General features: G+C 35.7%; 1 protein-coding gene across 13 annotated transcripts in view; it reads right to left on the bottom strand.

Annotated features, from left to right (window-relative positions):
* Window positions 1-3,531: 3,531 nt before the first annotated feature.
* The window catches only part of lcorl (ligand dependent nuclear receptor corepressor-like), a 90,504-nt gene continuing 75,961 nt past the window's right edge, over window positions 3,532-18,074 (bottom strand). For 10 of the 13 annotated variants that reach the window (XM_052038019.1, XM_052038024.1, XM_052038056.1 and 7 more), the window contains 2 exons: window positions 9,705-15,217; window positions 3,532-4,722 (listed from right to left, as the gene is read on the bottom strand). In XM_052038019.1, coding sequence (XP_051893979.1) covers window positions 4,709-4,722; window positions 9,705-15,217 — 5,527 coding nt within the window. In that variant the 3' untranslated portion in view covers window positions 3,532-4,708. Of the gene's footprint in view, window positions 4,723-9,704; window positions 15,218-16,905; window positions 17,006-18,074 lie in introns of those variants that run through there. The other 3 variants (XM_052038127.1, XM_052038162.1, XM_052038135.1) reach the window with 3 other exon arrangements.

The following is an 18,074-nucleotide window of genomic DNA, read 5'->3' as shown; positions in this document are numbered from 1 at the left end:
CTTGAATTTTCAGGACGCTCTTGATAAAGCCCCACATAATAGGTTGGTGTGTTAGAGCGCATGTAAGGGGGTGGGGGGGGGGGAATGCATTGGCATGGATTGAAAATTAGTTGACAGACAGGAATAGGAATAAATGGGTCTTTTTCAAAATGGAAGGTAGTAACTAGTAGAGTACCACAGAAGTCAGAGCTTGAACTTCAGCTATTCATTATATATTAAAATGATTTGGATGAGGGAACCAGATGTTATATTTCCAAAGTTTTCCACTGATATGAGGTGGGTGAGATTGTGAACAGGATGCAAAGAGATTTCAACATTGAATATGTGGGGTGGGGGGCATGGCAGATGCGGTATAATATGGTTAAATGTGAAATAATCCACCCTGGAAAGAAAACAGAAAGGTAACATTATTTGGAAATGTTGATGAACAGAAAGACTTGAGTGACCTTGTATACCAGTGTAGGTCCATCAAGCAATTAAAATGGCAAATGGTGTGTTGGCCTACTTAGTAAGAGGATTTAAGTAAAGGAGCAATGATGCCTTGCTATCATTATACAGGACCTTGGTGAGATCACACCTGGAGTATTGTGTACAGTTTGTCTCCTTACCTAAGAAAGAACATCCTTGCTGTAGAAGGAGTGTAGCAAAGGTTCTCCAAAGACTGATTTGTGGGTTGGTGGAACTGCCTGATTAAGAGGGAGTAAGTCAACTTGGTTTGTATTTACCAGTGTAGAAAAATTAAAAGGGCCTGTAACTTCCAAAATTTTGACAGCACAAGACAGACTGGATTGGAGGTGGAGAAGTCAGATACTTCCCTGGCTGGGGTGCATAGAACAATGGGTCAGGGCAAGAGAGTATGAATACTTCCTTGCCCTGAATTTTGAGATAGATGAAGAGCTGTGATTGTATTGAATGGCAGAGTAGGGGCAAAGAACCAAATGGCCTACTCTTGCCCCAGTTTTCCACTTCCCAGCAGAGCCATCCCACTCCCCCTCTTTATTTCCCTCTACCCTTTATTTTCTCTTTCATGCCCATCAACACCCCTTGATTCTTTTGTCGCTTATCTGCACTCAGGAGTAATTTACATTCAACAATTAACCTATGTGTACCTCTGGGATGTGAGAAGACTGGAGGACCTGGCAGAAACCTACATGGTTGTGGGAAGAACTTGCAAGCTCCACAAAGACAGCACTTAAGGTCAGGATCCAACCCAGGTCTCTGAGGCACTAACTGCTACACAACCAAATTGAGTGGTGTGTAATTTTATTGCAAGTGTAAATTAATACAATGGTAGAGAGTTTATACTTCAGTTATAAAGTGTCCAGTATTGTTTTTCTTGTTTATGGAACAATATTAATGCATTTGATGTAGTTCAGTGGTTTACTGGGCCATTATTTGGAATGGGCAGGTTGTCATACGAGGAAAGGTTAGGCAAGTTAGGCCTGTATCTGCTGGAGATTAGAAGCGATTTAATTGAAATGTATAAGATACTGAGGGGTCTTGGCAGGGTGATGTGGAAATGTTTCCTTGCGGAGAATCTAGAATTACAGGTCACTTTTAAAAATAAGGTGTCGCGCGTTGAAGGTATTGATGGAAGCACTCTTCGAATAATTTTATGGAAGGGATTGATAAGCAAGAAGGTGAAAGGTTATTATGTGTAATCAGGAATGTGGAGTAGAGGTTACAATCAATCAGCCATGATCTTATTGATGGCAGAGTAGTTTACAGCTGCTCCTAATTCATACCTTCATACAGAATTTCTAATACCCTGCAGATCCATTCTAAGACCATCTTTCCTGTAGTCTTTCTAGCAAGCAATTAGGAAGGCAAATGTAATGTTGACCTCTTTTGCAAGAGGGTGAAGTATACAGCTAGAGTAATCTTGCTACAACTGTACAGGACAGATTACACCTGGGTATGATGCACAGTTTTGGTCTCCTTATTTAACGAAAGATATACTTACCTTGGAGGCAATGCAGAGAGGGCTCAATAGATCTCATGATTGTTCTCCGGTGATCCTGGGTGTTCAGGTTAGGGAACAATTCAACTATGCTGCCTCCAGCATTTCCCTTCATTGTAATTTGCCTTTATTACTCAGGATGAAGACTTAGATATGGAGAATTTTCTCTTGGGAAAGTAACTGGAAGAACCTGAACTGCACTATGACAGGAGTCTAACACCCTTGAGGAGAGAATAATTGGTGATGGAAAGAAGTACCTGCTGAGATCCCTTAGAAGCAGCTTACTATAAACATGAAAGACAAAACTGATGGCATATGGATGTTTAGGTTAATGAAATATTAAATAAAAGGAACAGTGACTAGTGATTAATGGATGTTTAACTGGGCGATGGAAAGCAGTTGAGTTCCCCATGGGCCTGCTGTAAGGTTCTCACTGTTCATAATCTATTAAGTGCTCAATTAGTGTACAGAAAGTGAAATACAATATTGCATTGCATGATGTTCTGAATCAAGATGTTTTGTAGAAAGTGATTCTGTTCAAAGATATTTACTGGATCAAGCAATTAAATATTAGACAAACAGCATTTACTGGTGTTGTACAAGATACTACGCACCAGTGCAAGAAAAATAGTAAGTGATTAGCATATTGTTAAATGTAGTGGACCAATAAACTTGGGAAAAATAATCATTCCTTCAGAACTGGGTGGGAGATGGTCTGTTGAATTTCATGGGCAGATTTATGATCTCTTCTTAGACCACCTTTTGTGTAATCTTTCCAGCAAGCAATTAGAAAAGCAAATGTTATGATCACCTCTTTTGCAGGTACATAGATGGAGAAATCTAAAGATAGGGCTATATAAAACAGTTGAAAATGCAAAGAAGATTATACTGAGAGTTGTGAATGACTTTGGGCTACAGATTCTATTAAGATTCTTATAGATTTTAGAAAGGTCAATATAGATAACTCCAGATCCACTATCAATAATCTCAGAAACTTACTGGCCTCCACTTGCTTTCATTTAGGATTGGGGTGGGTAGTTAAAGAAGAGAGAAGAAGGACCCTGTTGCAATTAAAGACGGTGGGTTTTGACCTTCGACAGAGATATCACAAAAGTCACTGATAGGAAGACAACATGGAAGCGCCATTTTCATAAGGGCAGTTAAAAAGAAGATACATACTTATTGCTAAGTATTTAAGAATACATAGAAATGCATATATTTATATTCCTTTGCTGTACTAGAATGACTTTACACTGAGGTAGGAGGAAATATATGATGATCTACATTAAGGACCTAAATAATGGATGGACCTTTGGCAGACAATATTAACTAGCTTTTTTGGAGGGGGTTTATCCTTTGTGTCATTAATCATAAAAATATGCATTAATAGTTTCAAAAACAAATATGTAGCACATATTTGGAACAACAAAGTAGTATTTATAAGCTTAGAAAAAGACTAAGTAATGGGGTCCAGATAAAACTAGAAAACCATCAATTTAATTTCGCTGAGGAATGTATTGAGATTATAAAGAATAATAAACAATAAAGAAATGATGAAAGACTTATTTTTATTTTATCACCAAGCCAAAAATATCTCATTCAAGTTGAGAGAAAGTGAATACTGTACAGCAAATTAGGACTGAAATTTTACAGCTTATTAGGCAGTAAACAGATGAACTGCCCATTGCTGTAAATATTTAAAGAAAAGGCCCTGCAGACAGATTTTGTTCTACAGGTTATCACATTCAGAGTAGTAACATTTTACCACAGGGCACTCTACCAGACTGAATAATCTGGAGACAAAGCACAAGTTTTATTTTCCCTGAGTTAAATGTCACTGAAGAAAAGCACTGACAAAAGATTGTATACCTAGGCCTTGTACAACAATGACCAGTTCTTTCAGGCCTGCAACTAATTCACTGTTGTTGAGATTTGCACAATCAAATGAAGCAGATACCAGTGTCTACACATAATATATCTATGAACCCCACTCCCCCATAAAGAAAAGTTTAAAATATGCTCAATAGTTTGAGGTAGTTTTACTCCTGCAACAAGAACTGTTTCCATTAAAGGACAATTTGAACTATTTAAAATTTTGAGAACTTATCAAACTACATTGATACAAATTTATATATAAAAAATTACAACACAATATACACAGAAAATTACTAAAGTGTAATGTAAGTTGAGTACAATAACTGAAGTGCCTTGCTTTCCAAAAACATGGACAGTGAAAATAAATCATATTCCATAATTTCCCTTTCAAAACAAGTAATACAAACTTTGAATGGATTATGATTTACAACTGTATATGATTTGGTGAAAATAAAGTTTTGAACAGAAAAGCTTAAAAAGAATGAATAATTAATCAGCTGATGCTATTGTTATATACATGTATGAGAACTAGTAGTAATCCAAAGGAACATTAATTTGTAGATACTCTAATGGGTTCTTGCAAGGCAATAAGCATGAGATTTTTTTGTATAAAGAGAATTAGTGCAACTCTGATATCTACAACATTGTTCAGACAGCTTCAGGTTTTAGCTAGAAAGCAGCAAACACAAAAAGATACTGCTAAATACATTCAACCTGAATCAGTAGGCTGAATATTAAGGCACTAATTAAATAGATTCTGAATGAGATAAGACAACTTTCTTCTTAAAATTCCAAATTTACAGTAAGATGTGCCAAGTCTTGGTAGCAATGATGTGTAATTCCAGCCATCCATTATAAAGGTATAATTCCGCATCAAGTGGAGTTGCCTATATATAAAAATTTAAACAAATTAAAACATGCCAAAATATGTGTATAAACTTTCCAGTATCATTCAACGGCAGTTCTATTCTAGAAAAGGGGCTTTATCTATTCACTGATTTTCTTCAAATGAAACTGATGTTGTTGTCCAAGAAACAAAGGGAAAATCAGGATTTTTTCCCCATTATTTTGCTGTGCCCTCAGCAACCCACTTTTTTGAAAAATGAACTATTTTACTTAATTTGACCAAGAAAGCCAAACAGTTATATTTTCTCTGATGACCAACTATAGAAAGGAAGCATAGAATTTCTATGGTACATAAGACCCATTGAATATAACCAAGTCCATAGTGGGGCAATTTCACATCAGATCCATTTCCCATTCTTTTCCCAATTCCTTTAAAGACACCAATCAATTATGTTTCCAAAGGCAGTGAATTCCACAACATAAGTACTCTCTATATAAAGTGTTTCCTCGCATTCAGCTTATATTATTTTGCCCCAAATTTTCAAACTTGTGCCTCTGATTCTTGAATCATCCGCTAAGTGGAGCAGCTCCTCTTCTTCTATCCAATTTAAACCAATCATGATCCAATACACCTCTATAAAATATCTTAACCATCTTTGTTCAGTGAGAAGAACCCCAGTTTCTCCAGTATGCTTAAAGCTGAAATCCCCCTTTGCTGGAACCATTCTGGTAATCTGTTTCTCTGTCTTATCTAGGATCATCATATTCTTCTTAAAATTATATAACGAGAATTAGATGCAATACTCTAATAACTCCCTAACCAAATTTCCTTGTACAAACTTTCCTTGGTTCTGTATTCTACGCATCTATTTATAAATCCAAGGATTTCAAATACTTTAGTAACCACTGTCTCAACCTGTGCCATTATTTTAAAGGATTAATGTACATATACACCAAGTCCCTGTTTCTGCACATCCTTAAGAACTATGCTATTTGCTCTGCATTGCTCTCATTCTTTGTGGCAAATTTAATTCCACAGGCCTTAGTTTTGTAGCTAGCCTTTTGTGTAGAGCTTTATCAAATGTCTTCTGAAAATGCATGTAGGTGGCATTTACTATACACCCTTCCCAAATTTCCCTATTTTATTGATTTCCTTCAAAAATAGCTACAATGTGCTTGAATTCTGTAACTCTTCTGTGATATTGGTTACCATGCTGGATTGTTATACAATGCTAGATATATTCCTTTTCCTATGGAAAATAGCTATGACTTAGTTTATTCCCTCATAACATCACTTCAGATCAATTACATTATAAGTGTTCTCTCATTACTGAGTCTTCTACCACTGAGAAGTTTCTCCTTATTTACTCTATCAAAATGGTTCACCAGTTTGAACACCTCTATCAAAAATGCCCTTAATCCTCTCTGCCATGGAGAACCACCCTGTTTACTTTTGTATTTCCATGTGACTAAAGCAATCTCATTTACATTCTAAGCCAACATCCTACCAGAATCAGACGCTGTGTTCCAGCTGGTTTCTAACCCAAGTTTTGTAAGTGTTTAGCACAATGCCCTTGTTTTCACACTCGTTGTCTTTGTTTAAAAAGGTAAGAACTTTGGATGCCTTTTTAAAGACCTTTTTCAACAATGTGCTGAAACCTTCAAAGCCTTGTGTAGATACACCCTCAGGAGACAGTGTTCATTATAATCACTTATTTTCTCATTTCTATGCTGAATTTTTATCTGCCATGTGTCTACTCATTTTACCAGTCTGGCACTATACTTTTCATTTTATATTACAGTTCTAAGCTTCATCTGCAAAGTTCAAAATTTTGACCTGTATGCCCAAGTCATTTATCAGAAAGAACAGTGATACCAACACCAACTACCGTGGAATACCACTGTTAACTTCCTTCCAGTGTGTAAAATAATCATTTATCACTATTTTCTGCCTCTACCTAATAACACAACCACCGATTCTTTAATCCTCTGGACATCAATTTTGCTAACCTTTATTACATGGCACTTTATCAATTGCTTTTTAGACACAGAATTAGCTGACTTACCTCACCTGCATTCCGTCACATCATCAACAATTTTAAGTTAGTCAGACATGATTTGCCATTAACAAACCTAGACCAGGATCAGGTTGCTTTTCTATTTTGTGCCGTCCCAAAATTTTTAGAACCTCTACTTTTAGTCTATCCAACCTATCTGCCAACTCTGTTACTGTGATATTGACAATATCCTCTACATGTAGAATATAAAGCACAGAGAGAAGCTATTCAGTACAAACAGTCTATTCTTCCTCACCTAGTTATTAGCATTTCCCTTTATCTTCATATCTTTAACTAGCTTTCCCTTAATTCCATTCAGAATGTTTGCCTCAACAACTCCTTTGGTAGCGAGTTCCACATTCTCAACATTCACTGGCTGAAGAAGGTTCTTCTAAATTCCCTATTTGATATCCTGGTGACTATCTTACATTGGTGTTCTCTGGTTTTGTTTGTTCCTAAAAGTAGAAACACTATCAAAACCTTTCGTAACTCAAGGTCGCTATTGTGTTATACTTTGGCCTCCTCTTTCTAAGAGAAAGGAGACCAAGTCTATTCCTTTGATTTTTCATTCATTATTGTCTATAAGACTTTATACTTACCCACTTTGTATTTACCCAATAACCTATTCTCATTTATTCCCTGCTTATCACATTTCTTTAAAATATTTCCCCTCTACTTTTTCTTTGCAGCTAGATTTGTACTAACCTATATGATATTTATCATTAAGTTTCTTTCTCTTTTCATTTTAATCTATACATTTATTTATGTAGCTCCTGCCGTGGATGTTAGTTCTTTTCTCCTCAAGGGAATAGATCTAGCTTGCACCTGAAACATCTCTGCTTTGAAGGCCTAGCACTGAAGGTAAAACTAAATCTTTGATCCAATTATCTTGGCCAAACCACATTAAAATTGGCCCTCCTTAATTTGAATATCATAAACTGAATTTTCCTCATTTTTTTTCTAAATCTGATATCTGATACTTTTTCCATGAAAACATGCTCCCTTGGCCCTCCACATCCCAGAACTAGATCCAGTACTGCTTCCTTCTTTGGGCTAGCAACACAATGATTAAGAAAGTTCTTTTGTATGTTTCAGAGAATTCCTACTCCCTTTGGTCGTTATGTGACTTATCTTTTTCCAGTCTACATTGGGATAACTGAAAGTCCCCATTATCTTTACAAAAAGTTGAGGACTGTAATTTGTCTGGAAATTCACTCACCCTTCTCTTTCCTACTATTTGGTGGCCTTTATTATGTACCACTTCTATTGTTCTTTAATTTGAACTTCCTTTTTTAATTTTCCTTTTCTAATGCTATAACAGTTCCTTTTGTCAAATATTGCCAGCCTCGGGTTTTTGTCCTTCTATATCATTCCTGAATATCCTGTACACAAGAACATTTAAGTCTACATTCCCCTTCCTTTTTGAGCCACATCTCCCTAACTGCCACCATTTCATAACCTCAAGCAGGTACTTTTGGCTGCAGCTCGCCAAATTTATTTATCACCCCATGCATTTACATACATGCATTCTAAACCCATTTTCATCTGCCTTACAATTCCCTTCTTTTGGATCCTGCTCATTTCTGAACAAATCTTTATTCTCCCAGTCCCTAGGGATGTCGGACATTCTCATGTTCTTTGCCCGGTTAAATTAGTTTTAACAATTCACTAAGATGTCTGCTCATCTCTTGGGAGAATTTTGGTCCCTGTCTGCAGAACTGTAATCGGTCTCTCTCGACATGGACCTTGTTGCTCTAGAATGAGGCCTACCAATGATGTGATTTCAGTAAAGTAAGGGAGAGGTGTACATCATTTAGTATTGGTGCTAGTGAGTTCAGGGCCATAGGAAGGACAGAGAGGGATGAAGATTTATAGTAGTAATGGATAGACGGCATTTTATTTGGTTATTTTTGGAGATAAGTATTGAATCATACAGTACAAAAAAAGGCTATATATCTCAGTGAGTCCAAGATTTCAATTGCAAACATTATCTTGCTCTTTTCGCACTGCCCTGCAAAATTTTCCTATAAAACATCATCCATCCGGTCAAAGTAACTCTAGATTCTTTTTTTAAATGAGGCAAACCACACATGACTAAACAAGAATAAAACATATTTATAATTAGACTTCAAAACAAATCTCAGTAAAAATCCACAAGAAACTAAGTAACAAGAGAAAAGTAAGATCTCTGTTCTTGAATTGTTAGAAATATTCAGTGCAGTATCTTCATTGCATTAGTATTTCATAAGATTGGATACAATCAACTTAAGTTGTCAGAGCAGCTTATAAGTACTATAAAACTTGTCACAGTTGCACCTTTTCCACCTGTAATTTAAACTTTCTCCGACCATGTCCCTTCTGTATACAGAATGCCAAATGGGCACAATACACCAGGCATCTTGGCTTCATATTCAAATTACCCAACATCAAGTGTTGCTATAATTAATCAATTAGTTGTGTGACCTTTTTATTGTTGAATACTATCAATGATGTCAATGCCAATCAGAGTAAACAGCTTGTGCATAAATCATGAGACTAAAGGGGTGGTCATGCAAATTTGTAGTTATATAAAGCTGGGTACACGTGGATTGCAGACTGGAAATGAATGTACCCTATACTGTACCAGCAGCACCCCACTTCCCACTGAACAATTTTTATTTCTTTGCATTTTTTGCACACAGACACTTCCCACGAGTAGCAATGTGGTGACAAGTCAACCTTTGTTTTATTGGCCTCATTTGCCATTACAGGACAGAACAAACACTTTGGTGATGCAGAACGATAGTAAAGTGATAAGCAATCATATTTTTATATTCAGTGATTTTTTTTTAAAACTAGCATTTCTTTAAGTAACATAATAGGACTCCAAAGTAAAAAAAAAGACTTCACAATGAATAAAAATTTTGACAGAATGACAGGGGAATTCACTTTCCTATTATAATAAAACTTAAATAATTCAATCTTACCGATTTGGAACTGTAATTGATTACACGACAATCTTTGTTCAACAGATTGTCTCATCCTCTTCAATGATGTTGCATCTGTGTTGACATCTGTATGCCTTTTTACTTTTCCTGCATTAGCCTTCACTATTTCTGCATTTTCCTTTTGTGAACTCTTTTCATTTACTGAGTTACTGTTTGTATCCAACGAAGGGAGGCAATTGCTGTTGACTTGGCAAATCGACTGCTTGCTTGCAAAATACTTAACTTTTTTAGATGGTGAACAACTTAGCCCATTCTCATTATTTGTTCTTTCTGTGTACTTTCTCTTCCCTTTTGGTTCACATGGATTATGACCTACAGGGTTTAAACTTTGTGTTTCAAAGGTACTAACAGCAGGGATATTCATTTCAGTACATGGATCTGTATTTACTTCAGTGTACCTCTGAAGGTTATCTGTGCCTTTACTATTGGATGAGCTATTTTTGGACGGAGTCCATACACCATTATTTCTGAAATGGCTCTGATCCAGGGAGTTGATCTTCCTTAGAAATACCCTGCATTCTTTAAAGTTTGCCAGTTTCCAGTTCACGTTTCTACAAATAATTTCTTGCTGCCCACCCACAACAGACGCTTCTTTTTCGGAATCCTTTGTTGTACTTTCAGTTCTTTTACATTCTGAGCTTTTCAATGAATTTAAATTCTGTTCATCTGCACAACTAGATAAAGCAGCACTCGCGTTATTCCGAGTTATTATTTTATCTTGGTTTTCATTTTCCTTTCCATTGTTCAGTAATATGGATTCTTTTGCAGTTGAAAAGCTATTTACTTCAGACTCTTTTTTTTGACTGTTTTTGCTTTCTACGTTCACTGAGTCATGTTGGAATGGTGGAATTTCATTTAAATGCTTCCAAGCAGACTTCCATTGCTTGTACTGAACTCTATGGTGGTGCAACAATTTCTTGTGGTGTGGTTTACAACAAACCCTTTTGTTATGTTCTACCAGAAGCCTTTTAGGTTTATAAACTTTAAACTTTGACATCCTGTTTGACAGATGGAATTGCCCTCTTGGCCTTACAGGGGATTCTAGTGCAAATTTTTTAAGGTGCTTTTTCAAATGTTCTGCCTGAGGGTTGGAGGCAGAATCAACTTGATTTCCTGATGCAGTAATTCCTTTAGCATTCAGAACCTCAATGGGATCACGGGCATTTTCTTTTCTTACAATTGCTAAAGAATGAGTTTCTGTTGTTTGCATAAACCATGCACGAATTTTATCCATATTACAATGCCCCTGAAACAACATTTGGATAGGGGAAATTTGAACCCGATTCTTATTATCTGCAATCATCACTGATTTAGTGATGCCTTCAAAGTGAATTGGATGTTTTCTTTTGTCAGAAGAAATCATCAATTCTGCGGCATCAACAGGATGCCAACCACTGTTGATTTGTTCAAATCGCAGATCAAGTTCCTCCTGCAAAGTTTGTTTTGAAGTGGAGCTGTGCCACCACCTGAGTGAAGTGCCTGATACAAAAACTGGATCTGCTGACATTTCAAAACCACAGTCAAATTCATCTATTTCATTCTTGGTTTCCTCCTCTTTGCTCTCCAATGTAACATTTGAGGCGATATTTTCAGCTGCCATTTTAAGACCCAACTTCCTGCTTTTAGCAAGTTCATTCCCCGCTTTGTTTAAAAGCAGCTTTCGAGATTTACGTATTAGGGCACTGCTTTGAGAAAGTGAGCAAGAGTTTGCAAAGGAATGCAAGAAGTACAGAGATGGCTTTCTAATTCTAACTGAATGCCTCAGGGGCAGAGTATGTTTTACTTTCTTTTCAACAGGATTTTCCTTTGATCTTGCTTCACAGTTATTTGGAATGCTCAAAGACATCTCTCTACTTAAGTTACTGTCTTTGATAGTTGTATCTTCGGATTGCTTATATGAAGGTGGGGACTCCTGTTCTAATGGAGGTAGTATACTATTAATACAGACTTTTCTTTCCCGCGGTGATACTGCATTAACAGTCACAGATATACCCGAAATCTTCACTTTAGCAGGACGTCCAGGTTTTCGTTGTCCACCTTTGCAAGTTTTAGTTGACGGAGGCTTGCTACTTGGACAAACAGCATTGCCAGTGGTATGAAGTGAAACAGGTTTATCCTTTATGGGCCTAACTAAATCATATCCATATTCACATTCAGTCACTGACGATGCAGAACTATCAGTTTTGCCTTCAAATTCCTCTGCAGTGGAATTTTGCACACTTTCACTGCACTGCACTATTTGATTTTCACAATTTTGTTTTAAATTACTTTCATTAGCATTTCTGAGGTGATTATTTGTTAAAATTTTATCATTCTCAGATACAAGTCTTTTGAACCTTCTTGATCTTCCATAGACAACAGTAATTTTAATGTTACGGCTATCATCTGTGGAAGGGGGATTGAGTTTTTCAGTATGTGCATCTTCAGTCGTATACTCAACAGGTTCTGATAATTCCACTTTAGGCTTCGGTGGTCTGCCCTTGGGCCTTTTAATCTGCTTTTCCACTGGTGGGCCCAGTTTTTTGGGTCGACCAGGTTTTCTTTTAAGAATGGATTCAGCCACTTCCTTTGAAGCCAATGTTATTTCTACCATCTGACTGGTATTACCACCTGTATAATTATTTGAACAACAAGGAGAACCATTACAGCTGAATGCATCTAGGTTGCAATTTATATCCTCACAGGTTTTAGAAGAACTTTCTGAACAACTGTCCAAACATTCTGCTGCATTACCACTGTTAGAAGCAGACAGATTTTGGAAATATGCCGCTGTATTAACACTTTCAGAAGCAGGTGGATTTTGGATATATTCTGTTGTTTTATCACTTTCACAAGCTGGCAGATTTTGGAAATGCTCTGTTGCATTATCATTTTCAGAACCAGATGAATTGCTTACCTCTGGTCCTTTAAGGTAAATTTCTTCAGGATGAACTTTTGAAAGAGGATTATTGGTGTCAAGCTTTGAAGAAGAGGTCACAGACGTCAGAGTATATTTAACTCCTTTATCACTGTTTATCTCAGAAAGAAACATAAGCTTTATGGGACTGTTGTAATAAATGGAGCAATTCTTACTCATGTCTATTCCGTTTAGAGAATCAGTATTCTTATGAACCAAGCTATCACAAATTGCATGATGTAGACACCTCTGCTGCAATGGAGGATTCACACTCAGACAGCCACTTGCCAAGAATGAACTGGAGTCAAGTATGGCACCAGAATTAGGGCTACTAGAAAATAAATTATTTACTGCATTCTCCAACGTTTCCCATTTGGCAACAAACTTTGAGTTACCATTGTTACAAACATCAGGGTCATTATGTTCCATGGAACAAACAGCTTTCAATGAATCAGCATTTAACACTGTAGGTGTTATTTCCTTTCTATTATTGTATTGATCCACGAGTTCATCTGTTTTTTGTGATGCATGAAGTATTATGTCAGGTGAATTATGCTTAGTTGTATGTTCTTCCATTGCTAATAAATCATCAGTTCTTTTACTGTTACTGTCTATGCCCTTCAGGAGCTCACACTGAGTAGAGGAAGTTGCTTCCAAACCTTCAGCAACTTCATATACAACTACATTGTCTTGCTCTTCACTATGGAGTGTTATCTTCATGGAATTGGCAACATTAGGCATTTCACAAGCATTACTCTCACACTCCATATCAGATTTTTTTGCCTTAATAGGTTTTCGCTGGAAATTTTCAGGAAAACAGGCAGCATAGAACATTTTTCTAGGCTCAGTAATATATATAGAAAATCTTTCTGGAGGCAGAATTTTTCGTTTGGCCCTCCCAATTTTAGATTTATAATCCATTTTGTTAGAATCTTGTAAGCACAAAGGAAATTCCTGAAAATCATAATCAGGTTTCTTGGTATTCTTCATTGGAATCCCCATTCTAATTTCATCCAGGTCAGGAATGTAGAACAGATCTGCATTTGAACTTTCTTTTGAATTGGCACACTCTGTCACATCTCTGGTTTCATTTACAAGAAGTTCTAAAGATGGTGTTAACTCACTAAATTCAGCTTCACATTGGCCAGGCAAACTACTGGATTGCAAAATAACATTATCAACATTCTCCAAATCTTTACTGAATAGTAAAGATTCTTCTTCTGGGGAAGTTTCTTTAATATAATGTTCTATAAGTGTAGATTCTTTTTCTGGTGAACTTTTATATTTATGACAACTCTTTGCTGACTTCCTTCCAAATTTTTCACATGTTGATTCCTTATTTAAAAATAGTTGATCAAGATTTGCAAGGTCTCTTTTTATTTGTACCGTCTGACGTCGAGATGATGGCGAATCTGGAGAATTATGCAGAGCAATTAAGGTCTCCTGCCGCTTCCGGAAACGAGTTTGAATAATTCTGTTTTCCCTGTTTTTCTCATGTTGCTTAAGTAATTCCATTAGGCTATAATCACTGACTTTTGCTTTGTGTGTTAAAGAAGATGTGATTTCTCTCAATTTAAGACTGTCATTATGATTACAAGAATCATCATTGGAAAGGTTTGCCAAAACTTGGCCTTCATCTGATGTTTCAATTGATTTCAATTTTTCATTTATCCGCTCCATTACCTCCTGAAATGAAGCAGAATGCTCACCTTGTTCCAAGTCATTCGCAGATTCTGATGACCTACTAATTTCATTATGGACTACTTCAAATTCATACATTCCCGGTTGGAGTTGATCTGCTGACTTTGGTCTGGTCTGAGTTTGGTTTGAGACCCCAGGGTTACAACATTCTTCCTCTTCTGGTGAAAGAGAGGGAGGCTGGTTGATGATAAGTTCAATACTATTGGCATCTAAGGTAGAAATGGCTTTGTTCATCCTATCAACTTCAAAACTGTCAGTTTCTACTGGCGATAAAGGCGGAGGAGAAGGACTTCGTGGTTTACTGTAATCTTTGATGCCATATGTCAGGATAGGAGATTCTGCTGCTGTTGTGTTGGAAATCTCTTCAACTGGAAGTTCACTGTAAACTTGAACAGCTCCTCGGCCATAAATGCCTCCAGAAAAATGTTTATATGACCCAGTGCAAACTTGGTATACATTGATCTTGTTACATTTTTTGCAAATTCCATTACTTATTATTGTAAAGCACTCGAGTGTGCCCTTTTTGCATGATGAACAATGTACGTCTTTCATATAACTATGGCGAGGAACCCATGGAAGAGGAACTGATCGTACAGTCTGCGTGGAGCAACTTTCACACCATTGGAATCTAGTACAATTACATGATTCCTCATTTGCTTTATTTTCACTGGAATTAAATGAGGAATTTTGAAGTTGTGAATATCTTTGTTCTCTGCATTGTATATTGAAAGCACCTTTTTCTTGAATTAGACACTTCAGCATTGCTGTAAGAAGTTTCTGATGAACATGGCACAATGTAGATAAAATTTCATTCAATGTCGTTACTTTGTAGCTTACGCAACCAGTTTTGTTGGTAGAGTCAAATATTCTTCCTGCATCAGCTTCTATGCCATTACTGTAAAGATAAAATAAATATAAGTAAAACATAGCATTGCAATTTTTTCTAAAAAGCAACAATTCATTAAATTAATTGTTAACGTTTAATTGCTTAAATGCATCACTCTAACATTGATGTAATGAAGATTCAAATGTTCAAAATCTTCTTGAAGTATATGTTTACTCAAAGTTGGATAACTTTTGACATAGAATACCATGCCAAACTTTTTAGACCTATGCATGCAAATAAGAAATAAAAGCTATTTTTTTGTTTTAAGAACAATTTCTGCTTAGAATTAAAAGAACTTTGTCATACACAAATAAATACAAGAAAAGGAAATTAAACTGGAAAAAAACCAGAAGATGTCAATGTGATTGGGCTGAGTTATTTAGAAAGACCTACAAAGAAATATCTTCAAGATTTTCATTCTATTTTGAGTGGCTATACATCTTTTGTACATTTAAATAGTTTGTTTTGGAGGAATAAACAGTAGCCCAATGTGATATTTGGCATGCTAGCATCAACTACAATTACTGTATATAAAATTCAGTTAACATCAGCAGTTTACACTGAACTAAAATAAACCTATATAATTACATTAGTTTCCAATTATGTTGATAACATTAATAGGAGGGGCTCTTAACCAAGCTGTTCTTCAACATAATAGAGATTAAAGAGATGCTGTAAAAATGTCATATCTGAAAAATGTAATCACAAATTGAACTTTTACTCATTTATTAATCAAAACATCTTAATTTTCTTCTCTAACTTCATTTTAAAGAAGCATCCAGCCTCAGAAAACTTCTTTGAACGGAAATTGGATAGCATTGACTGAAGGTTGGTGAGAAGCACTTATTGGATGAAAATCTGTTCACACTACTTAACAATTACATAACACTGCCTGAGTTTTACATTCCAGAACAGTCAGGTGTTTATAGCATTCAAGCAGTTTTGTAATGTCAAATGATTAATCTTTATCTTTTCTGACCAGTGATGGAGCCATCAGCAGGCAATAGAGAAACATTTTAGAACATCACTCCAGTGATTAACGTTTTTGTTTTAAGATACAGTGATTCATTTATGATGATCACATTTACATTTGCCGGGCAACTAAATATTTGCTATTAACTAGAATAAAAGCTACTCAGCATCAAAAGCATCCCGGCTTTGGTAAAACAAGTACAATGATGCTAGATTAAACTAAAGCAAGAGATACCAAAAAAACTTCAACTCTAAACTCAAGAACTACTATTGCCTTTCCATTCTGTCACATACTATATTTTATACATGTTTTACATTGGGTTTGTATTGCTAATTTATTACCAACTTATGAGTAGTAATGAACAATAAAGCTATTATAAATAAGATTAAGAAAAATATAAAACTAATTTCAATTAGTGCTCCGGGGGGGGGGGGGGGGAATAATTGAAACATCCATTCATCTTGAGCCCTTAAACTTTTTAAAACCAGAATCTACAATACTGCACCATCTAATCCCCAGGGTATAATAATTTTATTTGCTAAAAATATTATTCATATCTTATATCTGTCTATTACTGTGCAAATCTCATTACTTAATTCACCTACATGCAAACGGAGAAATGTTTGTGCTGAATTTTAAGTTAAACAAAATCTATTAGTGGTAGTTCATTGAAAAATAGGTTAGAACAACTGTCTGTGCCAAAGGATTGCAACAATTCACTAACCTAATCTTCCAAGAACTTGGCCAAAAATAGAGACAAGTTGATCTAGAATGGAGCTATGGCAAGGCTTGTTACTAAGTTGAGGCTGTGGTAGTGTAGATTCCTGTAAATAAGATAATGAAATCAAAAATATTCTTTGAATTTGCTATAATGCATGGCTGAAAAACCTAAAAAACATTTCTATTATAAATTCTAAAACCTTGTATCTTGCACTTCAAATTGTGTGCATATAATTTTTAAATACAGGAACTGGACTGCTTGTAATTAATCTTCACAAAAGAACTATAGGAACATACCTTAATTTTTTTTTAAGCTTAAAACTTAATTTGAAAAAGCATAAAAGCATTCAGAGGATAATTAAGATTACCCAGGAATTTTAAAAATAATTGGTTTATACCTGCAGGGAGTTACAAAAGCTAGATCGACTAGTGGCATCTTTTATTACATATAGTTCTTACAAAAATCATACTGCGTACACAGAATACTTCTCTTTACATTATACAACGTGCAGTGCCTTTGACATAGCTAGGTGCTTCCATACCTTCTCACAATCTCTCTGACTGCACTGAGATAAAAATAATCAATGACAGAGTACTTCCTCTGTATTAAGACATATCTCTAAAGTTCATGACAGAGGAGCAAATAAAGCAACTTTACTACCTGTTAACATTTTTAAAGGTATTAGCGGCTGAAGTACTGTTAACAAGGGTGGCTTAGCATTTTCTAATTGTGTTTACCTCGCCATATATACATCATCCTAGTTCAAAGGCATCCTACAGAAATGCAGCAGAATCACTTGAGTCATTTCATATATTTTGAATTGAAGAGGGACCATTTTAAGTTAGTACACTTGCCCCACCCCTAAATAGTGAAGCATCTGTAATTCAGTAAACTTTATTAATCATTGTTAGCAACATCAAAATGTATATTGTACAGTGATTGTCTAAGTAACCCTTTCATAGTGGAATAGAAATGTAAACTCATTGATCAAAGATGTACAGATGTGAGTTAGTCAACATAACTCTTCTAAAAATCTACATTTAGTGTGATTTCCTTTTATTGTGTTAATGTCAGTACCATTCTAACCACACTTATTATGGGTCTCCTCTGGTAAGAAATTTACAGAAAACTTTTAAGATTGTTGTGTTAGATTTGAAAACAATGATTCAATA

Source organism: Pristis pectinata, chromosome 2 (genome assembly GCF_009764475.1).
Source record: "Pristis pectinata isolate sPriPec2 chromosome 2, sPriPec2.1.pri, whole genome shotgun sequence".
Classification (NCBI taxonomy): Eukaryota; Metazoa; Chordata; class Chondrichthyes; order Rhinopristiformes; family Pristidae; genus Pristis; species Pristis pectinata.
The sequence above is the reverse complement of the archived record's forward strand: the minus strand, read 5'-3'. Positions and strand labels throughout refer to the sequence as shown.